The 26,134-nt window shown below is 49.1% G+C and overlaps 1 protein-coding gene across 3 annotated transcripts; it reads left to right on the top strand.

Moving 5' to 3' along the window:
• Positions 1 to 457: 457 nt before the first annotated feature.
• On the top strand, positions 458 to 25,097 carry GNA15 (G protein subunit alpha 15). Of its 3 annotated transcripts, none has more exons than XM_036241237.1 (7): positions 458 to 995; positions 10,848 to 11,032; positions 15,795 to 15,949; positions 16,659 to 16,787; positions 19,354 to 19,483; positions 20,617 to 20,770; positions 23,782 to 25,097. In XM_036241237.1, the coding sequence occupies exons 1-7, from the start codon at positions 851 to 853 to the stop codon at positions 24,006 to 24,008; spliced, it is 1,125 nt and encodes a 374-aa protein (XP_036097130.1). In that variant the 5' UTR covers positions 458 to 850; the 3' UTR covers positions 24,009 to 25,097. The 3 variants fall into 3 exon arrangements, with proteins under 3 accessions (XP_036097130.1, XP_036097132.1, XP_036097131.1); XM_036241239.1 differs by lacking the exon at positions 458 to 995 and adding an exon at positions 4,834 to 4,932; XM_036241238.1 differs by lacking the exon at positions 458 to 995 and adding an exon at positions 9,853 to 10,110.
• Positions 25,098 to 26,134: the final 1,037 nt, after the last annotated feature.

Genomic DNA, 26,134 nt, shown 5'->3' with positions numbered 1-26,134 from the left:
TCACTAGTCTCTCTAACTAGAATGTTAGGCAGAGGGGTGAGGGGTTTTGTCATTTTGTTTTCTGCAGCAACTAGAATGCCTGGCACACAGTAGGTGCTCGATCAGTGTTTGTCAGAAGAATAAAGGGCCCTCCTCAAAGCTGCCTGGTTAGTGTTTAGACCCTGGGGCTCCATGGGTGAGAGCCGGCTCCGGTCCCTGTCTAGTCCCATCATGATCTGTGCCTCAGTTTACTCATCTGTACATGGGGGAAATAGCAGTAACTCTGGGGTGATGTGCATGTGAAACAAGCCCCTACACGCCAGCACTTCAGACAGCAGGTACCGCCCTGCCTGCACGGGCGGCACTCTGAGGGTTGCTCCTAATTGGCTCAGAGCAGCTCGCAGGGGGTGGGCCGGGGACGGGCCAGGGCGGGGTCAGGGGCCCCGGGAGGATGGAGTCCACCCCTTCTCCAGAATGAGGAAGGAGGGCCCAGCTAACTGCTGGGACCCAGACTTCGTGGGGCCTTCCCTCGAGCTGCCTCACCCTCCCCAGGGGCACCCACCTCTCCTCCTTGCTGCCACAGTCAACCTGTTAGGCCGGGCTGGGCAGGTCTGGAGATGGGCGGGGAGCCTTGAGCCTCTGCACCTCCTCCTCCCCCACCGCCCTGTGCTTGGCACTCAGGCCTCTTCAAGCTGGGCTGCCTGGGTGCCTGAGGCCAGGAAGTTGGGGGGGGTTCCGGGGGGTGACCCCCAAGAAGAGGGCAGCCCCTTCATTCTTGGCTGACAGGAGCCCTCCCCGGAGCCGGCAGGGTGGGAGTACCCTCCCCAGGGGCCAGGGCCATGCTGCCTTGTGCCTTCTGAGGCCCCGAATCATGGCCCGGTCGCTGACCTGGCACTGCTGCCCCTGGTGCCTGACGGAGGATGAGAAGACCGCTGCCCGGATTGACCAGGAGATCAACAAGATCCTCCTGGAACAGAAGAAGCGGGATCGAGGCGAGCTGAAGCTGCTGCTTCTGGGTGAGTCCAGGGCCTGGAGGTGGGCAGAGGGAAGAGGGCTGGAGCAGAGGGTCCTGGCACCCCTTGGGACAAGAGAAGCTGGGAACCCATATATCGGATGGGAAGACTGAGGCACAAAGAGGCCCTGTTTCTCATCCAAGCATGGGCCCAGCCACCTTGTAGAGCATCTGCAAGAATGGAGGTGGCCCCATGGGGCGGCGTGGTGGGGCCGGCTCCAGCTTGGCAGGCCCAGCACGCCCTACCGGCTCTATGTCATGGGAAGGGAACCATGAGCTCAGGACTGCCGCCTGCCCAGGCCCGCGAGCCCTGGCCTCTCCCTCCATCTCCGTTCCCTCCAGCCCTCCAGTTCCTCTCTCCCTGCACACCAGCCGGCCCAGAGGGTTTGACCCAGGTTCTGGAGGTTTTATTAGCATGAGTTTTGTGGGCAGAGTGTTGTCAGTTGGTTCTGATTGAGTAATTGATCGGTTCATTCATATATTCAAGATGTATTAAGTAACTCCTGGGGACACAGCTGCAAAGGAGATGAAAGTTGTCCCTGCCTCCATGGACCTCATCTTCTGGTGAGGGAGATAGGCATTAAGCCCGTGAACCAATAAACAGATAAAATAATTTCTAGAAGCTAGAAGGTTGAGGAGGAAAATTAAACCAAATGAGGGAGTAGGGATGACTTAAAGGGCGGCAGCTTGTGACCTCTGAAACCTCAAGTCTTGTTGTCCACATGTGTTCGCTCCTCAACCACTTTGCCCTGTGTATGGCCCAGGCCTCGGAGGGTCTCCCAGGACTCCCTGAGCCCTGGGTGGGGGCTGGGGAAGGTCCCAGGTGTCCTGAAGTCACATCTGCTTGGCCCAGGTCAGAGAGGCTGTATAGTCACCTCTCTCTTCCCTTATCCAGTGGGAAGCTTTTAGGACTGGAAAGAGAAAAGAGAGTGGGAGCACTGGACCCCCAGGAATTGCACCTTAATTGAGGGAACTTCCAACTTCTAACATTGCTCTCTCTTGCTGAACTAGGTAAAAGAATTCCGCCCCCCACCCCCGAACCCCCGCCCTGGCCGGTTTGGCTCAGCGGTTAGAGTGCAGGCCCGCAGACCAATGAGTCTCGGGTTCGATTCTGGTCAAGGACATGTACCTTGGTTGCGATTTGTTCCTGACCCTGGTCGGGTCATACGGGAGGCAACCAGTTAATATGGCTCTATCACATCGATGTTTCTCTCTGTCTCTCTCTCTTTCTCTCCCCCTCCCTCCCACTCTATCTGATAATAAGTAGAAAAATATCCTTGGGTGAGAGAAAAAAAAGAACCCCCCTCCCCTATTTCTCTAAGAAGATCTGACATAGCATAAAATTCAAACTCTGGCCCCTCTTGACCTCTCAGACCCCAGCTCTGTCTATCAGCTGTAATATTTCAGCTGCAGCCACCTGGCTTCTTTGCTCTTCATTGAATATTTCATGTTTTCCTTAAACATTTGGTAAAATCATCAATGAGCTATCTGAGCCTGGAAAGTTTTTAATTAAGAATTTAACTGCTGCCCTGGCCAGTTTGGCTCAGCGGTTAAAGCGTCAGCTTGTGATCTGGAGAGACCCGGGTTTGGTTCCCGCTAAGGGCACGTACTTCGGTTGCAGTTTGTCCCCGGCCCTGGTTGGTCGTGCGGGTGGCAGCCACTCGATGTGTCCCTTCACGTCAATTTTTCTCTCTCTCTCCCCCTTCCTCCCTCTCCCTCCCACTCTGTCTGTACAAAAAATGGAAAAATGTCCTCGGGTGAGGATAAAAAAAAAAAAAAAAAGAATTTAACTGCTTTGGCCTGGCCAGTGTGGCTCAGTGGTTGAGCGTTGACCCATGCACCATGAGGTTGCTGGTTCAATTCCCAGTCAGGGCACATGCCCAGTGGGGGGCATGCAGGAGGTGGCCAATCAATTTCCCTCTCATCAACATTTCTATCTCTCTCTCCCTCTCTCTTCCTTTCTCTCTAAAATCAATAAAGAAAAAAAAAAAGAATTTGACTACTTTGCCTGGCCAGTATTGCTCAGTGGTTGAACATCGACCCATGCACCAAGAGGTCGCAGTTTGATTCCTGGTCAGGACACATGCCCAGGTTGTGGGTCAAATCCCCAGTGGGGGGCATGCAGGAGGCAGCCGATCAATGTTCTCTTTCATCAATGTTTCTATCTCTCTCTCCCTCTCCCTTTCTCTCTCTCTAAATTCAATAAAGAAAAAAAAAAAAAAGAATTTAACTGCTTTAATATCTATCTCTATTTCATTTCTTTAATAGGCTATTATCATATTAATAATATATGTGATATATTAATATATTACTTACTATTTTTAATAAAGGGGGCTATTTAAGCTATCTAATGAGCTTTGGTTATTAGTGTCTTTCAAAGGATTTGTCCATTTCTTCAAAGTTGTTAAATTTATGGGCATAGCATTGTTTTGTTATCCTTACCCAAGGACATTTTTGCATTTATCTTCAGATAGAGTGGGAGGGAGAAAGGGAGGAAGAGAGAGAGAGAGAAACATTGATGTGAGAGAGACACATTGACTGGTCGCCACCTTTCCAACCCCAAATGGGACTGGGGACGAACTGCAACCGAGGTACGTGCCCTTAGCTGGAACTGAACCTGGAACTCTCTGGTCCACAGGCCGAGGCTCTAACTGCTGAGCCAAACTGGCCAGGGCCATAACATTGTTTATAACATTCCCTTGTCATCCTTTTTGCTAGTATAGGATCCTTAGTGATGTTCCTTCTTTAATTCTTTTTTGTTGTTATTAGTCCTCACCTGAGGACATTTTTCCATTGATTTTTTAGATAGAGTGGAAGGGAGGGAGGGAGAGAGAGACACATCGATTGATTGCCTCCTGCACAACCCCATCCGGGGCTGGGGATTGAACCTGCAACTCAGGTACATGCCCTTGACTAGGAATCAAACTCGCAACCCTTTGATCATCAGAGCCAACACTAACTGCTGAGCCAAACTGGTTAAGGCTTTCTATTTTATTTATTTATTTTTAATCCTCACCTGAGGACATTTTTCCATTTTTTGTTCAGATAGAGTGGGAAGGAGAGAGAGAGAGAGAGAGAGAAACATTGACGTGAAAGGGACACATCAAGTGTATGCCTCCCGCACGACCCAACCAGGGCAGGGGACAAACTGCAACCGAGGTAGGTGTCCTTAGCAGGAACCAAACCCGAGTTTCTCTGGACCGCAGGCCAACGCTCTAATCGCTGAGCCAAACCGGCCGGGGTTGGCCAGGGCTTTCTTTAATTCTTTGTTTCAGTCCTTTTTCTTCATCCATCAGACTAAATGTTTATCAGTGTTAGTGAGCTTTCCTTGCACATTTCAAGTTCATTTATCTGAACCTCAGGGCCTTTGCACTTGCTATTCTCCCTGTCAAGATTTCTTAGTGTCACCAAGCCTTTGCATGGCTGGCACGCTTACTCCAGAAAGGTCTCAGCTCAACTGCTACCTCCACAGGTAAGTTTTCCCTGAATTCCGTGGCAGTATAGATGGCCTCATCCTTCTCCATCTTCGCTTGACTTTTCTTGTTTTTTTATTTATTTATTTATTTTTCTTTAGTGATTTTTAGATAGAGGAAAGGAGAGGGAGAGAGAGATAGAAACATCGATGAGAGAGAACATTGATCTGCTGCCTCCTGTATGCCCCCCCACTGGGGATTTGGTCCACAACCTGGGCATGTGCCCTGACCGGGAATCGAACTGGGACCTCTCAGTCCATGGGTCGGCGCTCAACCACTGAGCCACACCGGCCGGGCTGCTTGACTTTTCTTTATAGCACGCACTTACTGACACTCTTGGGTGTTTACTTGTTTATTGTCTGCCTTTGCAGTTATACAGCAAACAGTGCAAGAGTGGGGATCATGTCTGTCTTATTCACTCCGGTGCCCCCAGCATCTAGCCCAGAAGGACAGTGAACCTGACATACGGTAGATGTCTAGTGCATGCTTTATAAATGAGTGAACGAATAGCTCAACCCTGATTCAGGGGCAATTTTCCCAACCTGTACTTTATCTTCCTGGAGTTGGGAAGGTTTCTTGCCCCACACCACTGTGACCACTGCACAGCCAGCCCCAAATCAGGAAGTCCTTTTTGCTGGTGTGGAGATGGGAGTGGGGAAAGGAGGTTGTCTGTGTCCCCAAGCACTGATGGTTGCCCTGTGGACAGCCCTGTGGACTGGTTTCAAGCACCCTCATCTCTGCCCTGAGGACCACCTTCATACCTCTCTGCCTTCTTGAAAAGAGGAATTAAATCCAAAAGCTATTATTATTTTTTTGTAATTTAAATTATGTCAACTATGCATGTTTATTTGTAAAACTTCCTATAGTGAAACATGTTACAGTTACCTATAAACGTTCATTTTTCACCATTTACAATTCGAATAATAATGGAATGTTTGTATAATGCAACCAGTTGAGTTATAGAAAAGTCACATAAATAATATAAATCTGATGCTCAATGCTTTACAAATAAGAAATTACTTTCACTGCGTTCTCAAATTGTCAAGTATAAATAGATGAGGTCAGCAATACTTCAGATGAGGCACTTTAACAATTACTCAAAAAGATTAAGTGTATAATGTAAAACAAAACTCTTAATACTAACCTAGTCCTTAATTAGTGATTAATCTGAGATCATCTATATTAAGAAGTGTCACACACCTTTATTTCTTGCCCTCCTGCCTTCACTTGACCCAAGGCAACATAAAAATGAAATACATAAGATATGCAGACATCACCACAGACCAGTTCCAAAAGTTATTTTTTCCTGAAGGATTGCTGATCCTTTTGAGGATGAAGGCCAAGGAGAGGGGGTAGTGTCTGTCCCTGACAGGAAGTGATCACATGTCAGGGAGGGTAAAAAGTCAAGAACCCAGCTCTGTCCATAAACCCAGATGGGGAAACCAAGGCCCGGAGAGGTAAATGACTTGCCCAAGGTGATACAGCCATGATCAGAACCTAGAATTCCAGTTTCAAGTCTGTGTGTTTGTTCTGTAAATATGCCTCAGGAGAGAAAAGCCACAGAACCCCAATGACAAATGGGGAAACCGAGGCCCAGGGATGTAGCAGCATTGGTCTGAGTCAGTGACCAGTCTGAGCCAGAGCTGGACATAGAAGCTGAGACATCTGTCCCCTACTCCCTGCTGTCCAGACTGGCTCCTGTACCCCAGGAACTCCATTTCCCAGGGCTGGGTGGATGCTGGGGGTGCCATCCCTGTGGCAGAAGCCACATGCTGTCTCGTGATGCCCGAGGCTTGGCCCACTCCTCTGGGTGTCTGTTGAGTAACACTTCCTCATCCATCCCAGGAGGAAGTATCACTTCCTGTCTGGGCTTCAAGGCCCTGCCAAGTGGATGCAGCCGTCCCCACAGCCCCCAGCCCCAGGTGGGGAGTTTCCTGAGGCAGACCAGGAGCCAGGGCTGGAGAGCGTCCAGGTCCCTTAGTGGCTTCAGGACAGACGTGGGCTGCAAAGATGGGTTTCCACCCATGATGTTTTGCAGAATTCAGGTTGTGATCCATTCATGAATCACAAAATCCATGTTGTGGGTGGATACCAGAATTTGTTTTTCTTTAATAAAATGGAAGAGAAGAGAAAAAGATCAGTGCATCACAACATAGTTAACTGTTGCCTCCTGGGACCTTTGTTCTCTATACTTTTGGTGGAGATCTGAGGTCTGACAGTTGGAAAGCAACCAAGAGAGAGGTCAGAGGGTGCAGTCCCTTGCCATAGGTCTCACTGTTGTCTCTGGAAGCACCCGGAGGAGCCATCCAGTTTCTGAGTGTCTATAGAAATGTCACGTCAACTGACATATTGATGACGCCTCATCCACCAGATTGGCCATGTCCTATTCTGTTCCACCAGACTGATCATGTCCTATTCTGTGGGTGAAGGACCCATAAGGGCTTGACTTTAGTCCTCTGCTTCTCCACTAGCTGTGGGACCCTGGGAAAGGCACTTCGCCTCTCTGAGCTCCATGTCTCCTCTGTAAATGGAAAAACAGCAGGAATCTTATGAGGACTGACTGAGGACACGCAGAGTACCCTGGCCCCTGTCCTAGCAGATGCCAAGAGTTAAATCATGCTCACTGTGATTATGATGATGCCTATTATTAATATTGTTGTTGTTATTGTTTAAGCAGCATTTGGGGAACTTCCAGTATGATCATTTAAAAGCCCAGGGGCTCTGGACTCAGACATAACTGGATTTGACCCAAGGCAGTCCCCTCAACAGATCTGGGACTCAGTTTCCCTACCTGAAAAGTGGGGCCAAGGGGGGCCCTCCCTCGCTGTGAGGCTCAGGTGAGATGGCACTTCATGCTCTCAGCTCTCAAGGGCCTTCGGGCTCAGCCACTCTGCCGTCTCCTAATGGCAAACTTCTGCAGACTGGAGGTCTCCCCAGGCTTCTAAATGGGAAGCAAGGCTGTGGGTTTATATCGCTGACTGTGACATTCAGATGTTTCACTTCCAGAATATTTAGTGAACCTGACTATTTAGTGTCCTCTTCCTAAAATCCAAGAAATTCCAGAAAGTGAGACACATGGCCCCACATTGGAGAGCTTTAGATATGGACCTGGGTGACCTGGGTGGGTGCTTTGTTTTTTTTTTTCTAAAGAAAACTTATTTGGGAATAATTTTCGATGTATCAAAAAGTTGTCAAGATAGTACACAGAGTTGCCATCTACTCCTAAGCAGCTTCCCTCACATTCATGTCATAGAACGGCAGTGCCATTGTCATAGTTGAGGAATTAACATGGGACCCTTCCTGTCATATCACTGTTAACTAACTTCCAGTCGGTGGGTTGGATGATTTGACTGTCTTTTCCACAAAGGCCCTCTTAAAAATATATATGTGTGTGTGTTTCTTCATTTGATCTTTTTTTTTAGAGAGAGAAGAAAGGAAAGAGACAGAAACATCGATGTGAGAGAGAAACGTTGATTGGCTGCCTCATGCATGCCCCTCACTGGGGATCGAGTCCGCAACCTGGGCATGTGCCCTGACTGGGAATCAAAACAGGACCTCTCAGTCTATGGGATGACACTCAATCCACTGAGCCACACTGGGCATGAAGGCCTTTTTTTTGTTGTTGTTCCAGGATCTAATCCAGCATTTCAGATTGCTCTAACACAGCGGTTCTCAACCTTCCTCATGCCCCGGACCTTTAATACAGTTCCTTTATGTTTGGTGACCCCCAAACATAAAACTATTTTCATTGCTACTTCATAACTGTAATTTTGCTACTGTTATTTCTTAGGCGGCCCCTGTGAGAGGGTCGTTCGACCCTCAAAGGGGTTGCGACCCACAGGTTGAGAACTGCTGCTCTAGAGTTTGTTTTTTTTCTTTCATTTTTAACTTATTTTGAAATGCGTTCAGACTTATAGAAAAGTTACACCTGGATTCTTCTGCAATTTTTTTCTTTTTAATTTATTGATTTGAGAGAGAGAGAAGAGAGAAAGAAATATCGATTTGTTGTTCCACTTACTTATGCATTCATTGGTTGCTTCTTGTATGTGCCCTGACCTGGGATCGAACCTGCAACCTTGGCTATGTGGACAATGCTCTAACCAATTGAGCTAGCTGGCAGGGCTGCAAATGTTAACATTTTACCACATTTTCTTTGTCCTTCTCCCTCAAATATATACACATATGTATATGCTACATGTAAGGGTATGTATATATATATAAAATTTATTGAATGCATGATTATAGCATAATGTATTTGCTATACATTTATATATTTAATACATAATGTATTCATTTTTCTGAATTGTTTGTAAGTTGCAGCCCTGACACCTTTTTACCCCTATATATTTCAGTGGGTTTGAGTCTCACTATAAAACAAAGACCCCCGGGACCATGACCAAAAGCTGGTGATGAGCATGGTATAATGCTGTGAGCCGTGCCACCCCGACTCACATCTGCCAGCTCTCCCACTGTCCCCACTAATGTCCTTTAGTACATTGGTGTCTAGACACAATAGTGTCTCATTTTCTTAGACCTCGATTCTAGTGAATTTATAACACCTGGTGCCACCTCAGACCTGCAGTTGTCACCCTCAGATGTGCTGGGGGTGAGGTGGGCAAGGTCCAGGATGCCCCTGGGGGTGATGCAAGGTAGCACCCTCCTTCTCTTTGCCTCCCACAGACTCCAGTCTCCTCCCTGCTCCCCTCCTTGTGCTCCCATTTCCTCTTTCTGGGCTCTAACTAGGCCACCCCTTCCCTTTTTACTGCTTTTCCAGTTCCTCCTGCAGCAGTCCCTCCTCTGGTCCCTGAAAAACCCCCACACCTGTGTCCCCCAGGAGCCAGGAAGGGTGACCAGATGTTGGAGGAGCCTTCCAACCTTGCACCTCCTGCCTGGCGATCACACCCATTTTACAGACAGAAAATGGAGGCACAGAGAAGGAGGGAGGATCTGGAGCTCAGAAAGCAGGGAGCTGTGCCTTTGTCTTTGAGCTTCTGGTCCCGGCCCTTTGAAGATTCCAGAACTGATATCACAACCCCAGGGCCAGCTTTGTGTGTGCACAACCTGGGCAGTCCCCCAGTGCCCTCTCAGAAGGGCCCTGTTAGTTCTGCAGCTGGCCCCGCAAGGGCCCCTCTCCCCACTTTTGTTCATCAGCAAGACCCCGTTGATTCTGTCTCCCAAGTATCTCGGAAATATGTCCCGTTCTCATCAGCTCCTGGGTCCACACCACCATTTCTTACCTCTACCAGCAAGAAGTGCCTCTGCCCTAGTACCCCACAGCCTGTCCTCCCCATGGCAGCCACCAGAGGGTGCATGTGAGCACCTGAGTCAGGTCCTGTTTCTCCCCTGTCCATAGCCCTCAAGGACTTCCACCTCCTTGGGGTAAAAGCCCAAGGTCCTCCCACAAGGTCCTGCATGATCTGCCCTATCCCCTCCCTGCCATCACTTCCTCTCTCTCTTCCTCTCCAGCCACACGGGGCCTTTTTATTTTTCTTCCAACATGCCAGACAGTCCTGCACCAGGACCTTTGCACAGGCTGTGCCCTCTGCATGACATGTTCTTCCTTCAAATCTTGGCACAAGAGCAGCCTTTTCAGCCTTCAACTCTACGTCACCTCCATCGAGAGACCTTCCTTGACACTCAGCTATAGTAATTACCAAAACACTCTTTATTTACCTACCTTATTTTATTTCCTTCAAAGAAATTTCTCTACCCGAGATTATTATAGCAATTAATATTAATTATAATTATGATAAACATTGATACTAATAATAATAGCGAAGACTAATGTAACTCTTACTATATCTAAGTATGCTCTAAGCTATGGTCCACAAACTTCTGTAAAAAGACATATAGTAAATATTTTCAACTTTGTGCGTCAGAGGGTTTCTAACTGACTACTCAGCTCTGTCATTGTAGAGAGAAAACAGCCATAGATTATTTAAACACAAATGGGTGTGGTTGTGTGCCAATAAAACTGTATTGATAGACACTGAAACCTGAATTTCACATAATTTTCATGTGATATGAAACAATTTTTTTTTATTTCTTTCATTGTAAAAACCAGAACCATGGAAAGTATCAGAAACAGAAAATACATACAAACTGTAAAAACTCCCTGGCTGTGCATAAACAGGCCATGACTGGATTTGGCTTGAGGGCCATGGTTTGCAGATACCTCCTAAGAGCCCCTTACAGTGAACTCATTTTGCCCTCACACTGATTGAGCAGGCAGGGCCTATTGCAGTCCATGGTGGGTGTGCAGGTAGGGAGACTGAGGCAGAGGGCTGTGAAGATGCTTGGCAGGGTCCCAGAGTGTGGCCTTGGTCAAGGGGGATTTGAACCCAGAAGGTTGGGGTTGAGACTGAGCCATGGCCTACCCGCAGGCCCAGGCGAGAGCGGGAAGAGCACGTTCATCAAGCAGATGCGCATCATCCACGGCGCTGGCTACTCGGAGGAGGACCGCAAGGGCTTCCGGCCGCTGGTCTACCAGAACATCTTCGTGTCCATGCGGGCCATGATCGAGGCCATGGACCAACTGCAGATCCCCTTCAGCAGGCCTGAGAGCAAGGTGAGCATCCTGGGGCTGCTACGTGGGCGCCACGCTAGGGGGCAGGTTCCTTAGGACACCCAGGCCCTTGTTAAGAACACCCACTCCAGCCCTGGCTGGTTTGGCTCAGCAGTTAGAGCATTGGCCCGCGGACCAAAGAGTTATGGGTTTGATTCCGGCCAAAGGCACGTACCTCGGATGCGGTTTGTCCCTGGCCCTGGTTGAGTCAAGCGGGAGGCAACCAGTCCATGTGGCTCTATCACATCGATGTTTCTCTCTGTCTCTCTCTCTCCCTCTCTCCCACTCTATCTGATAATAAGTAGGAAAATATCCTCAGGTGAGGAATAAAAAAAAAAAAAAAAAAGAACACCCCCTCCAGGGGTTTCTTGGGATCCTGCCGTGCACTCCAGGCAGCTTCGCACCAACAGGCTCCCCGCCTCACAGGTCCCCTGTGTATCCCCAGGACTCCATCCTTGGACCCCTTGGGCATGGGAGTCCTGAGTCAATGCCTGTATGCCTGTCCGTGTGGAAATATTAATACAATGGACTGATTACTGCAGGGAGAGGCTGCTATGCAGTTCATGCGCCACATCACCTTTTAAAAAAAATATTTTATTGTGATAAGAACACTCCACATGAGATCTACCCTCTCAAATTTTAAGTGCACAGTGTGGTGTTAACTGGAGGAAGGATGTTGTGCAGCAGAGCTCTAGAACTATCCATTCTACCAACCGAAACTCTCTGCCCATTGAATAGCAACTTCGTGTGCCCCTCCCCAACCCCGATCTACTCTGTTCCCTTGAGTCTGCCTATCTGGCTGCCTGTGTAAGTGGGGTCGTGCAGTATGTGTGCTTCTGTGACTGGCTTATCTCACCTAACGTGATGTCTTCAAGGTTTATTCATGTTGTTGCCTACTTTACAAGAATTTCCTTCTTTTTAATATATATATTTTTGTTAATCCTCACCAGAGGATATTTTTTCCATTGATTTTTTTTTTTTTTTTTTAGGAAGAGTGGAAGGAGGGTAGGGAGAGAGAGAGAGTGAAACATCGATGTGAGAGGGACACATTGATTGGTTGCCTCCTGCAAGACCCTGACTGTGGTTGGGGATCAAACCTGCAACCTGGGTACATTCCCTTGACTAGGAATCGAACCTGAGATCCTTAGATCCTTGGCCTGAAGCTCTAACCACTGAGCAAAATCAGCCAGGGCAAGAATTTCCTTCTTTTTAAAGGCTGAATACTATTCCACTTATGGATCACATTTTCTTTTTTTTTTTTATCCTCACCCAAGGACATTTTTCCATTTTTTGTTCAGATAAAGTGGGAGGGAGAGAGAGAGGAAGAGAGAGAGAGAAACATAGACATGGAAGGGACACATCGAGTGGCTGCCACCTGCATGACCAACCAGGGCCGAGGATAAACTGCAACTGAGGTACACGCCCTTAGCGGGAACCGAACCCGGGTCTCTCTGGACCGCAGGCTGACACTCTAACCACTGAGCAAACCAGCCAGGGAGGATCACATTTTCATATTCATTCATCTGTCAATGGACATTTGGGTTTTTTTCTACATCTTGGCTTTTGAGAATAGTGCTGCAACGTACATGGGGGTGCTCATATCTTTTCGAGATATGCTTTCTTTTTTTATTTTTTTTTAGATAAACACCCAGAAGTGGAATTGCTGGATCATATGATGATCTATTTTTTTTTAATGTTTTTATTGATTTTTTAGAGAGAGAGAAAGGGAAAGAGAGATAGCAACATTGATATGAGAGAGAAACATTCATCGGCTGCCTCCTGCACACCTCCTACTGGGGATCAAGCAACCCGGGCAGGTACCCTGACTGGGAATAAAACCGGGACCTCTCAGTCCCTGGGACCACCTCAGTTCACTGAGCCACACCGGCTGGGCTGGTGATTCTATTTTTAATTTTTTTTTTTTTTTTTTTTTTTTTAATATCCTCACCCGAGGACATTTTCCCATTTTTTTTTTTTGTTCAGGCAGAGTGGGAGGGAGAGAGAGGAACAGAGAGAGAGAGAGAAACATCGATGTGAAAGGAACACATCGAGTGGCTGCCACCCACACGACCAACCAGGGCTGGGGACAAACTGCAACCGAAGTACGTGCCCTTAGCGGGAACCGAACCCGGGTCTCTCCGGACCGCAGGCCGACGCTCTAACCGCTGAGCCAAACCGGCCAGGGCTTTTTTAAGCTTTTTTTTGTTTGTTTGTTTTGTTTTTGGTGGTATGTGCCCCTAGCGAGAACCGAACCCGGGAGTCTCTGGTCCGCAGGCTGACACTCAACCGCTGAGCCAAACCGGCCAGGGCCTATTTTTAATTTTTTTTGAGAAACCTCCACATTGTTTTCCACAGTGGCTGCACCATTTTGTATTCCTACCAGTAGTGCACAGGTTCCAAAATTTCTCCACATCCTCACCAACACTTGCTGGGTTTTTTTTGTTTGTTTGTTTGTTTTTTATAATGGCCAACCTAACAGGTGTGAGGTTACTTTGTTACTGGACAACAATGGGTCCATTACTGTCTGTTGCCGCTAAGCCAATAGGCAGAAAAAAGACAAAGTTGAATCTTTTTTGAGCGTGTATTAATCAGGTAGCATCTTATTTGTGAATCTGAGATGCTCCAAGGATTTGGAAGAGCGATCGGGGGCCTGTGGTTCCTACCTCACAGGGCTGATACAAGAATGAGATAAATTAAAATGCCCAAAGCTTTCAAAACAGTGCCTGGAATGTAGTATGGGCTCAGTAGGTGTCAGTGGTGATATGATTATTTAATCCTCACAATAACCCCTTTCAGCTATTACCCCGTATTATAGATGAGAGGGAGGCTTCCCCAAGGATAACCACTATCCCATCTTCCATTGCCATACATGGGTTGTCTACATTTAAAATTCTCAAACTTTCTGGATTGATCTTTTATGTCCGACTTCTGGTACTGTACAGTATACCTGTGATTTATTTATCTTTTGGGGGCATAGTTTATTTCCACCATAAGAGTATGCCACTGTTTATTTATTTGTCCATTTTAATATTGTTAACATTTGGGTCATCTGCATATTTCTGTTGGGTATCTACCTAGAAGGGACATATAGGAGACACCAAACTGTTTTCCAAGTAATTGTAGCAATTCACACTCCCACCAGCAGCATGCAGAGTTCTGGTTGCTTCCTGTCCTAATCAACACTTGATGTTGTCTGACACTGCATTTAAGCCATTCTGGTGGGTGCTTGCTGGCATTTCATTGTGGTTTTTATTTCCATTGCTCTATTTAATAATGAGCCTGTGTACCTTTTTATATATTGTTTGGACACTTGAATATTCTTTTTTGAGAAGCAACTGTTCAAATCTTTTGCCATTCTTTGTTTTTTTCCCAATTAAAAAAATTATAGATCCTAGTTTTTTTTGTTTGTTTGTTTGTTTGTTTACTGATTTGTAGCAAATCTTTGTATATTCTGGATATAAGCACTTTGTTACTTTCATGTCTACTGTTAGGTTTATTACTGGGTATTTGCTATCTTTTGATACTACTATAAATGCAATTTAAATTTTTAAAAATTTCTGCCCTGGCACGGTGATTAGAGCGTCTGCAGACCAAAGGGTCTCAGGTTTGATTCCTGGTCAAGGGCATGTACCTAGGTTGCAGGTTTTATCCCCAGCCTTGGTCAGGGTCATGCGGGAGGCAACCAATCCATGTGTCTCTCTCACATCAATGTTTCTCTTTCTCTCTCTCTCCCCTTCTCTCTCTGTCTTCTTTTTTATTCTCACCTGAGGACATTTTTGCATTTTTATCTTCAGATAGAGCGGGAGGGAAAGAGGAAGGAAGAGAGGTAGAAACATCAATGTGAGAGAGACACATTGACTGGTTGCCACCCACATGACCCCAACCGGGGCGGGACAAACTGCAACCGAGGTACATGCCCTTAGCGGGAACTGAACCCGGGTCTCTCTGGACCGCAGACCGACGCTCTAACCGCTGAGCCAAACCGTCCAGGGCCAGAAATTTATTTTTAACAATTCTGGAGGCTGGACGTCTGAGAGCAAGGTGTCGGCGGGCCTTGTTTTTCCTCAGGCTTCTCTCCTTGGCTTGCAGATGGCTCTCTTCTCTCTGTATCCTCACAGGGTCGTCTCTATTCTTTTTCTATAAGGACACCAGTCATATGTTAGATCAGGACCCACTCTAATGACTTCTTTTTAACTTGATCACCTCTGTAAAGACCCCCCATCTCCAAATACAATCACACCCTGAGGTCCTCGGGGTTAGAACTTAGACATATGAATTTGCGGAGGATGGGTGGGAGACAAAATCCTAGCCACAACAGGCTGCAAACCACACAGGGGTTATTCACAAACACCTGGACCTTACCCATTCCCTACCCCTAGGGCTGTCTGGTGCCCTACGTCGATGTGAGACCTGGGCAGATTGCTTCTCATGCCTCAGTAGGCTAATGTGTCAATGGGGGACTCCTGTAGGGACTTGTCTCCTAGGAGTGGAGGAAACAGTGCTTGTGAAGACAGGAGGGGTGTCCTGCACTTCGGAGGCACATGGGCCTGGTCTTTATCTCCAGTGTCCTGTGGAACGTGTTTCTCTGCGGCCCGTAGTGCTGGGGCAGGCACTCGCTCTGTGAGGAAATGCAGGAATGAATGGAGGAGGTGGGAGTGTGCAGGGCTGTGCATGGGCTCGGAAGGAGAGGCAGCTGAGAAAGGAGGAGAAGGGGCTTGCTGGGATGTCGGGAAACTTCTCTGACCTGCCTTGTCCATCCCTCCAGCACCATGCCAGCCTGATCATGAGCCAGGACCCTTACAAAGTGACCACTTTTGAGAAGCGCTATGCAGTGGCCATGCAGTGGCTGTGGAGTGACGCCGGCATCCGGGCCTGCTACGAGCGCCGGCGCGAGTTCCAGCTGCTTGACTCAGCAGTGTAGTAAGTCTGGGGTCCCAGTGGTGGGTGAGGGGAGCAGGGGCCAGAGGCAGGGACTGGGGGTGAGGTGGTCACTGGGCACAACTACAGGCTGAGACGCAGCCTGCAGAGGCCCAGTCCCCGGATTGCACCTGGACAGAGGGGGTCCCAGGTGGCCGGCTCCCACCTTGGGAACAGGCTGCTGGGCATGAGCTGGCTGTGGGATGGTTGACAGTGTTCCTCGGGTGAGGTTTTTCTGGGGTAACGTTGTCCCTGGGGCGACCCTTTTTTGGGGGTGATGTCATTTCCAAAGTGACACAGTTCCTAGGGTGATGCTGTCCCAGGTGACACCATTTATGGGGTGATGCTGCTCATTTTCACTTGGTGATGGTGTCCTGAGCATGACGCTGGGTGCTCAGGGTGATTTGCTCCTAGGCCATCAATAGCTCCCAATGCCACTCCTGGTGACAGCTCTCCAAGGTGACGCGCCTCTGCAATGTTGGTATGCTTGAGGTCACACTGTCCTTGGGATCATGCTACTCCAAGGGTGAAGCTGCTTCTTGCAATGCTCCCATGGCCTCAGGGTGGTATTCTGGGCCACCCGCAGACCCTAGACATCCTGGCTCCTCCCTGGGGCTCTCTGCCCTAGTGGGACCCTCACTGGGACCTGGGTGGTGGGTCTGAGAAGCCAAGGGAGGCTGCAAGAACAGGCTCAGGGCTCCTTGCTCCCCAGCTACCTGTCGCACCTGGAGCGCATCACTGAGGAGGACTACATCCCCACGGCCCAGGACGTGCTTCGCAGCCGTATGCCCACCACTGGCATCAATGAGTACTGCTTCTCCGTACAGAAAACCAACCTGCGGTGAGCACACAGCCTGCTCAGTGGAGAGTGCTTCCTGGAGGAGGGGCAAAGCAGCTGGGGCCCTGAGGAATGAGCAGGAGTTTCCTAGACCCAGCCCTCAAGGGGTTCCCAGGCTAAAGGAGGCACAACTGGATATAGATACCTCCAGCTCCCCCCCCCCCCCCCATACAATCAGGATCAGGACCTGGAAGAGACTAGAATAAGGCACCAGAGCTCTGGGAGGGGAGGTCTTCCTGGAGGAAGGGACATTGGTATTAGGGCATTGAAGGATGAGTAGGAGTTCACTAACACTGGCACTTGAGGGGCTGTTGTGCAGGAGAAGACAGAGACTGTGTGGTCAGAGCGATGCTAGAGGGATGGATTTGGGCTGGGGAAGTTCAGAGGCTGATCCCTCTAGTGGTCAATAAGGGGGTAAGACTAGAGGTCCGGAGAGTCAGGAGGAGGCAGGAGCCATGGTCCAGGCAGGAAGGGTTAGTAAGGGCCAGGGAAGTGTCCATGGGGATGGAAATGAGGGAACGGTGCACGAAATGTTTCTGATGTAGAAAAGGCAGGGCTAGATGAATGAGGGAATTAGAGCAGGGATTTGAAAGTGACTCCCAGTTTTCCCATCAAGGTGACAGGGTAGAAGGTGGAGCCACCATGGCAGCAGCAGGATGGGTGGTATTAGATAAGATGATGAAGTCCTTGGGGCACAGAGTCTGAGGGGTCTAGGGCAGCTGGGTGGTGACTGGACACACACAGGCTTGAACTGGAAGACAGAGTTGTGGGTGGCCGGTGCAGCAAGATGAGGTCCAGATAGGGTGATGGTCAGTGTCAAAGACCAAGGAGAGGTCAGGAAGAATACAGTGGGAGAATCAATTTCTGGGGTTAGCAGTTAGAGGGTCATCAGTGACCTTAGCAAGCTCTGTGTCTGTGGGCTGATGGCAGGGAGCTGTGGAGAGTGCAGGGTGGTGCCTGGAGACAGGGGCTGTGATCAACCCACCCATGTTGAGCCTCTGACTTCCCTGGACCACCTCCCCCCACCCCAAACATGCTGCTCTGGCCTCTGCAACAGTCCTTTCCAGGAAGGTTAATAACTTAGCTGTTTGCCATGGGTTTCCTCCCCTAGATGGAGAGTCCCACAAGGTTAGGGGCTGAGTTTCAGCCTCCTGCTTCATAGTGATGAAGAGATCACTATCAGAGTGGAAGTTGCTAATTGTGGGAGGATGGCTGGAAAGATGGAAGGATGAATTTGAGGATGGATGGGTGGATGCATGGGTAGGTAGATGGATGGATGGGTGGGAAGATGGGTAGATAAACGGAGAGGTCAGTGAATGGATGGTTATGTGGGTGGGTGGATAGATGTATATAGATGGGTGGATGTATGGGTAAAAGTTTGGAAGTGAAGCCCTGGCCAGTTTGGCTCAGCGGTTAGAGCGTCGGCCTGCGGTCCAGAGAGACCTGGGTTTGGTTCCCGCTAAGGGTTAGCAGTTTGTCCCCAGCCCTGGTTGGTTGTGTGGGTGGCAGCCACTCAATGTGTCCCTTTCATGTCGATGTTTCGCTCTCTCTCTCTCTTCCTGTCTCTCCCTCCCACTCTATCTGAACAAAAAATGGAAAAATGTCCTCGAGTGAGGATAAAAAAAAAGTTTAGAAGTGAAGGTAGAGGTTGGGGATATTCACAGGGAAGTCTGGGCTGAGGAGGGATTTTTAGGTGGGAGACTTGAGTGTGTTCTTAGGCTAAGGAGAGAGGTTAATCAATGAAGTGAGGGCTCAGAGAAAACTAAGACTCTGAGTTGGGAGGCTGGCAAATAGTGTACCCCAGCTCTGTCTCAGTCTCCAGAGCCCCACTCTCAACCACTGCACGCACGTCTAACTCTGGATATGGGGGTTTGAGGAAGTCTGGCACATGAGAGGGGTTGGTCTCTAGCCTCTTACCCCTCCTGTACAGCGGGCAAGTCCCTTCTTGCTCTGAAGCTTCTGGCATTTCCTGTTGGCTGTCTGAGTAACAGTCGTATCCCCGGGGAAATGACGCAGGGCTTGTTATCAGTGACCCACATTTCTTAGAAGGGAGCACAGGAAGGCAGGAGGGTTCGTGCTTCTGTTGTGGTGTGTGGGGGTGGAGGCCTGGTGCTCTCCTTGGGCCACACAGAGAGGGGATGGTGCTTGCCACTGGACAGTCCCCTGGCCAGCCAGAACATAGCAGCCCCATTTTACTGGTGGGAAAACTTGAGTTGTGGAGATGGTCTGCAGTTTCCTCTGGGTCCACCAGCCAGAACCAGGGCAGACTCCAGATGTGTCCGACCTGCTGTCCTTCACCATGAGAGTAGAAATCAGACCACCCAGTGCAGTAGGAGCTTGGGAAAGTCCCTCCTCCTCTCTGCACCTCAGTGTCCTCATCTGTATAATGGACGTAATAGTGACACCATGGGGGTGAAATGCAATAACACACAGAGGCGTGGGCCCAACGGCTGGCCCCTATTCTTGCTGCTCATCATTTTGATCTTGGCATGTCTCAGAGTGGGGTCTGGGGTACCATGTTGTGGGGTCCTGGCTAAGCCTGAGCTCTGAAAGGGGGCAATTCTGGTAGGATTGTTGATGTCGGGGGCCAGAGGTCAGAACGCAAGAAGTGGATCCACTGCTTTGAGAACGTGATCGCCCTCATCTACCTGGCCTCGCTGAGCGAATACGACCAGTGCCTGGAGGAGAACAACCAAGAGGTGAGGGGCCACTGCTTCTCTGCTCTCCTCCTCCCATTGGCTCAGGGACCCGCAGCCGGGCAGCAAGCCCCAGTGCCACGCTTGAGCGGGCCTGTGTGTGTCCAGTGTGGCTTTGAGCCTCACCTTCCACTCTTTCATGATCAGACCATTGAGCCCCAGGACTCAGATCCACAAGCATTTGTGATGCCAGAAACACTCACGTGGCACACGCGCGTGCGCGCGCGCGCGCACACACACACACACACACACACAGAGGGACAGTCATGTTCTGAGACACGACCCCCTGGAAGCACAACACAGACTGTCCTGGAAATAATATCACACTTTTATTCAGAAATGCTGGTGAGGATCAATCTTCTTTTATGACCTCTTCTCCTTATTAACATCCAGCATGGAGGTCGGGCACTGTTATTTCTGGCAGGTATGCTTTTAGTGGTTAAAGTGTCACATAGACAGTTTGGGCATTTGAGAGGAAGGTGCTATAATTCTGACTTTCAGACTGAATCAGACAGAACGAGTTTGAGGTCGTTCTGACATAGCTCTCACTCCAATACAACCACGTGACATGTTCTAGTTTGCTCGGGTGGCCATAACAAATGACCACAAACAGGGCGACAGAGACAACAGAAAAGTATTCTCTCCAGGTTCTGGAGGCTGCAGTCTGAGATCAAGGTGTTGGCAGGGCTGGTTCCTTGGGGCCATGAGGGAGAATATGTTCCATGTTCTCCCAACTGCTGGTGTCCCTGGCGGTCCTTGGTGTTCCTTAGCTTGTAGATGCATCATCCCATCTCTGCCTCCATCATCACAGAATGTCCTCCTAATATGGGTGGCTGTGTCCTAATTTCCTCTTTTTATAAGGACATCAATAATTGGATTTAAGGCCATCCAGTATAACCTCTTAATGACTTACATTTTTAAAGACCCTATTTCCAAATAAGATCACATTCTGAAATTCCAGGTGGACATGAATATGTGGGGAACACTAGTCAAACCAGCTGAGGCACAAAACCATATTGGGCACACACAGGCAGCTGGCCACACCCCCTGAGACCCATCTTCACATAGGGGGAGGGCTCCTGTTCATGTCGAGCTGGCCAACCTGAGCAATGAACTGCCTGTGTCCCCCAACCCAGAACAGAATGAAGGAGAGTCTGGCCCTGTTTGGCACGATCCTGGAACTGCCCTGGTTCAAAAGCACATCCGTCATCCTCTTTCTCAACAAAACCGACATCCTGGAGGAGAAGATCTCCACCTCCCACCTTGCTACCTACTTCCCCAGTTTCCAGGGTAAGTGTTCTAGAACTTTCTATATCCTACCTCCCAAAAGAAGCTCCCGAGAGAGATGCTCAGCCAGGGCCTACCCCAGTCTGGAATCAGTGGAGTTTCAAATATGATTGGATAGACCTGAGTTCCAGACTCAGATCCTTCCACTGTCCAACCTCTCTCTGTTCTCAGTTTTCCCATCTGTAGAATGGGGATAAAATAACAGATACCTTCATACTCAATGTAATTGCTTAACGTGGAGGATTCTCAGAAAACATATATTATAGATCTTGTGAAGGTGGGTCTGCTGGATAGAGGTCATTGTCATAAAGCATACCCAGAAGACGTTGACAACTATTTCCAGAATCTGTTTAGATTTTTGACAACTTTTCTTTTTCTAACTTTCATAGTCATCTCAGCTATACCTAATTAGATAGCATTTAAAAAAATATATATGTTTATATTGATTTTTTGAGAAACATCTATCGGTTGCCTCTTGCACGCCCCCTACTGGGGAATTGAGCCCCCAACCTGGGCATGTGCCCTGACTGGGAATGGAACTGGGACCTCTCAGTCCATGGAACGACACTCAATCCACTGAGCCACAGTGACCGGGCATTTTTATTTATTTATTTTATTTTATTGATTTTAAATTCTCACCCAAGGATACTTCTCCGTTTATCTTCTGTTTGAGTGGGAGGGGGAGAGAGAGAGAGAAACATCAATGTGAGAGAGACACTGAATGGTTGCCTCCCACACGACCCCACCAGGGCCGGGGACTGAACCGCAACTGAGGTACGTGCCCTTGACTAGAATCGAACTCGTGACTCTGGTCCTTGGGCTGACGCTCTAACTGCTGAGCCAAACCAGCCAGGGTGGCATTTTTATTTTTAAATCTGTGACTGATCTCCAAACAAGTCTTTCCAAAGCACACAGCTCAGTTTTCATAGATACAACCAGCCTCTTTCATGCTGTGCTTATAGCTAATAGATCTGTGCAGTGTCTCATTAAGTGCATATTAATCAGGAGGAATACAAGTTTGGGAACAAATCTTTGGTGCAACTCAAGGTGCAAAGGGCCTCGGCCCACTAGAGTGGAGTACAATGAGTGTTGGGCACCATGTAGTGTATCTTCCAGAGGGAGCGTGAGGTTTTGGTGAATCAGGGAAGGCACGTATCAGCTAGCACTTTCCCCAGAGTGCCACTGTGAGGGTAAAGGGAGTCTCTAGAGGTATCCCAAATGAGTAACAAATTCTCCCAAAGTTTTACTTTGCTTATGATTATGAGGGTGAGGAATTTGGGAAAGGTTGAGGCAGTTGTTCACCTGTGATCCATGTGTCATCAGCTGGGGTGGCTGAGATTAGAGATGCACTTCCAAGATGGCTTCTTGCACCACATGTATGGTGACTGTGCTCCTCCACCTCTCCCTTCCTCCTCCTCCTTCTTAAACTCTCTCTCTCGCCCTGGCCGGTTTGGCTCAGCGGTTGGAGCGTTGGCCTGCGGTACACAGAGACCCGGGTTCGGTTCCCGCTAAGGGCACATACCTCGGTTGCAGTTTGTCCCCAGCCCTGGTTGGTCGTGTGGGTGGCAACCACTCGATGTGTCCCTTCACGTCGATGTTTCTCTCTCTCTCTCCCTTTCTCTCTCTCCCTCCCACTCTATCTGTACAAAAAGTGGAAAAATATCCTCAGGTGAGGATAAAAAAAAACAAAAAACAAAAAACTCTCTCTCTCTCTCCTTCTCTCCTTCTCCCTCTCTGTTTTCTCTTTCTCTCCCTCTCCCTGCCCCCAATGGTGTATCCTTATCCAGGCTAGCTCATAGCATGGCTGTGTCAGGATGGCCAGACTTCAGCCCAGGTGGAAACCTCTGCTCATGACCTAGCCTCAGACAGTTACATCCACCTCATTCTATTGGTCAAGATAATCACTCAGCTCTGGCCAGCTTGGCTCAGTGGTTAGAACATCGGCCTGCGGTCCAGAGAGACCCGAGTTCAGTTCCCGCTAGGAGCATGTACCTCAGTTGCAGTTTGTCCCCGGCCCTGGTTGGTCGTGTGGGTGGCAGCCACTCGATGTGTCCCTTTCACGTCGATATTTCTCTCTCTCTCTCTCTCTCTCTCTCTCTCTCTCTTCCTCTCTCTCTCTCCTGCTCTATGTGAACAAAAAATGAAAAAGTGCCCTCGGGTGAGGATAAAAAAACAAAACAAAACAAACAAACAAAAAACCCCCTGTGCAGTAGGACTCATTCTTCTCACCACTCTAGAGATGGGAAAACCGAGGCACTGAGAGGTACAGTCCCTTGCCAGAAGTTATACAGCCAGTGAGTGACAGAGGCAGGATTCCAACCCAGGCCATCTGGATTTAGAGATGGCAGGTCTTACACACTATGCTCACCTGCCTTTCTAAAAAGAATGATAGCACACACTCATGACGCTTTCTGATTATTGAGCACAGAGCCCTGGACATGATAGCGTTTAATGTTTTCAACCCTGGGAGGCCTGGGACTGTTCTGATCCCAATTTTACAAACCAGGAAACTGAGGCTCACATAGGTTACATGGATTAACATGTAGCCAAACTAGTAAGTAGCAGAGCCAAGTGTTGGGCCCTTAACTCATGCTGTATTTTCAATACAGTGGCCCATGTGCCTCACCAGGGCTCCCCTTTTCTTGGCCTCAGTTTCCCCTTCTGCACCAGCCTCTGTCTCTGCAGCTCTGGTTCCCATCCCTACGGTTCCCATCCCTCTAGCAAGCTCCAAGTCCCCCCCCGCCCAAGGGAGTCTCTCTTCAACACAAGTTCTAATCAGAATCCCAGAGCTGAGGTTCACTGGTCCACCCCAGGTCATGTGGCCTGCCAGAAAGTTAAAAGATGGCATCCACCTGCTAGAATTGTAGTGGGTGCTGGCTGGGGTTCCTGCAGCCCTAAGTTGCCCGCGTTGGGAAGAGAGTCTCTAGAGTCCCCGCCCTCCTTGGTCCCAGGGGCGAGGGTCCCCGCCTGCCTCAGGAGTCTTGTGCCCTGACTGCCCTCACCCCTGCCCGTAGGCCCGAAGCAGGACGCGGAGGCAGCCAAGAGGTTCATCCTGGACATGTACACCCGCATGTACAACGGCTGTGTGGACGCCGCTGACGGGAGCGGGAAGGGCTCGCGCTCCCGGCGCCTCTTCAGTCACTACACGTGCGCCACGGACACGCAGAACATCCGTAAAGTCTTCAAGGACGTGCGGGACTCGGTGCTGGCCCGCTACCTCGACGAGATCAACCTGCTGTGACCCAGGCTCCGCCTCCCCCTGGCTCGGAAGAGCGCGTGGCAGCCAGGGCCTGCGGGCGGGGCCGGCGCTCAGAGCCCCAGACCGCCGCGTCGCTCCAGGCCCGGGTGGGGGAGGACCACGAGTGAGTTGGGCATGGAAGGCTAGTCACTGTCCCTCCTCTGCCCCACTCCAGGACAGCCCCTGGGATCCCCTCTCTTGACTCAGTTTACTTCCTCGGAAAGGGAGCACAAGGCCATTTGGGATCCCAGGGTGGAGGAAAAGATGGAGAGCAGGGGATGGAGGACTTGTGTGGGTGGGGCTCTCTCAGGATCCCACCTCCCGGTGTGTCCCCTCCTGGAAAGGAGTCTGGAACCCCCTAGGGGTGATGCACACCCCCAGGGGTCGGGCAGTTGTCCTTCAGGCCCTGGAACCTGACTCTGGCGCCCTCTAGTGGACAGAAGACGGCATCTCCCAGCTTGAGGTCTGGCTAGCTTAGAGACCTCCCTTCTGGGAGAAGAGACCCCTGGAAAACGGTGCCCCTTTAAGAGCTTCGTGACTCAGAGTAAGTCCTGTTACGGTTTGCAGATGAGGGAAACAGACCCACAGGCATCCCCCTCCTTTCCAGGCTGGGGGCTGGGCGCGCTGCATCTTAAAACCTACTGTATTTATTCCCTCACCTGCAGGGCCCCTTGTGAGTTGGACATTAAAGAAATGCTATTCTGGAGACCTGTGATTTCTTAGGGGTGTAGTGTTTGTCCCCCTCGCGGTCCCTTCTCAGGTCTCCTGTCCCAGGTGGGATAGAAACATGGAGAAGGAAGGAAAAAGGTTTTGTGCTGGGCACAGTGCCCAGAGCTGTCAGGGAAAGTGTGAACTTTGAGCCATTACGTGGAGTCCAACCTCTCTCCCCAGAGGGGGTTTATTTAAGTCCACTTTGTGTTGCTATTCACCCCAAATTCCAGCAGCAGCTCCCACCCATCTCTGATGAAGATGAAGATAATGACTCCACTGATGCCAGACCGTGGTGTCCCACCATCCTCAGGGATGCCCCATGTAGCACTAGCCTTATCATTCCCATTTTACAGATGAGAAAGCTGAGGCATGAAGAAACTGAATTTGACTAAGGTCTTACACTTGGGAGGTCACACAGCCAAGATTCTATTCATTCAACACTTTTTTTTTTTTTTTTTTACTTAAAAATGTTATGGCCCTGGCTGGTATGACTCAACGGTAAGAGCATTGCCCCTGGACCAAAGAGTCCCAGGTTCCATTCCCGCTAAGGGCATGTACCTCGGTTACAGTTTGTCTCCGGCCCTGGTTGGGTTGTGCAGGTGGCCAGCAATCGATGTGTCTCTCTCACATCGATGTTTCTCTTTCTCTCTCTCTTCCTCCCCCTCTCCCTTCAGCTCTATCTGAAAATTAATGTAAAAAATATCCTCGGGTGAGGATTAAAAAACAAAACATTATGGCCCTGGCCAGTTGCTCAGTGGTTAGAGCATCAGCCCGTGGACCAAAGGGTTGCAGGTTAGATTCCTGGTCAAGGGCATCTGCCTGGGTTGCAGATTCAGTCCCCAGCCCTGGTCGGGGTTGTGCAGGAGGCAACCAATCGATGTGTCTCTCTCATATCAATGTTTCTCTCTCTCCCCTTCTCTCCTTTCCACTCTAGCTAAAAATCAATGAAAGAATATCCTTGGGTGAGGATTGACAGAAAGAAAAAAAAACTTTATGTTTTAGAATAGTGTTAGATTTACAGAAAAATTGTGAGAGAGTTGCCTTATAAAACCACACCCAATTTCCCCTACTATTAACATCTTACATTAATATGGTACTTTTCTTTGACAATTAGTGAACCAGTATTGACACATAATTAACTACAATTTATACTCTATTTAGATTTCCTCAGTTTTTTCCTAATATCCTTTTTTTTTAGTCCCAGGACCCCACATGACATTTGGTCATCATATCTTCTTAAGTTCCTTTTGGCTGTGATGGTTTCTCTGACATTCCCTGTTTTTGTGACCTTGACAGTTTTGAAGAGTGCTGGTCAGGTGTTTTTCCTGGTGCTGCTGTAACAAAGTACCACCGACTGGGTGGCTTAAAACAACAGAAATGTATCCATCCCAGTGATGGAGGTCAGAAGTCTGAGATCA

This window comes from Molossus molossus, unplaced genomic scaffold (genome assembly GCF_014108415.1).
Source record: "Molossus molossus isolate mMolMol1 unplaced genomic scaffold, mMolMol1.p scaffold_m16_p_4, whole genome shotgun sequence".
In the NCBI taxonomy this organism is placed as follows: Eukaryota; Metazoa; Chordata; class Mammalia; order Chiroptera; family Molossidae; genus Molossus; species Molossus molossus.
This window is presented reverse-complemented; position numbering and strand designations above follow the sequence as displayed.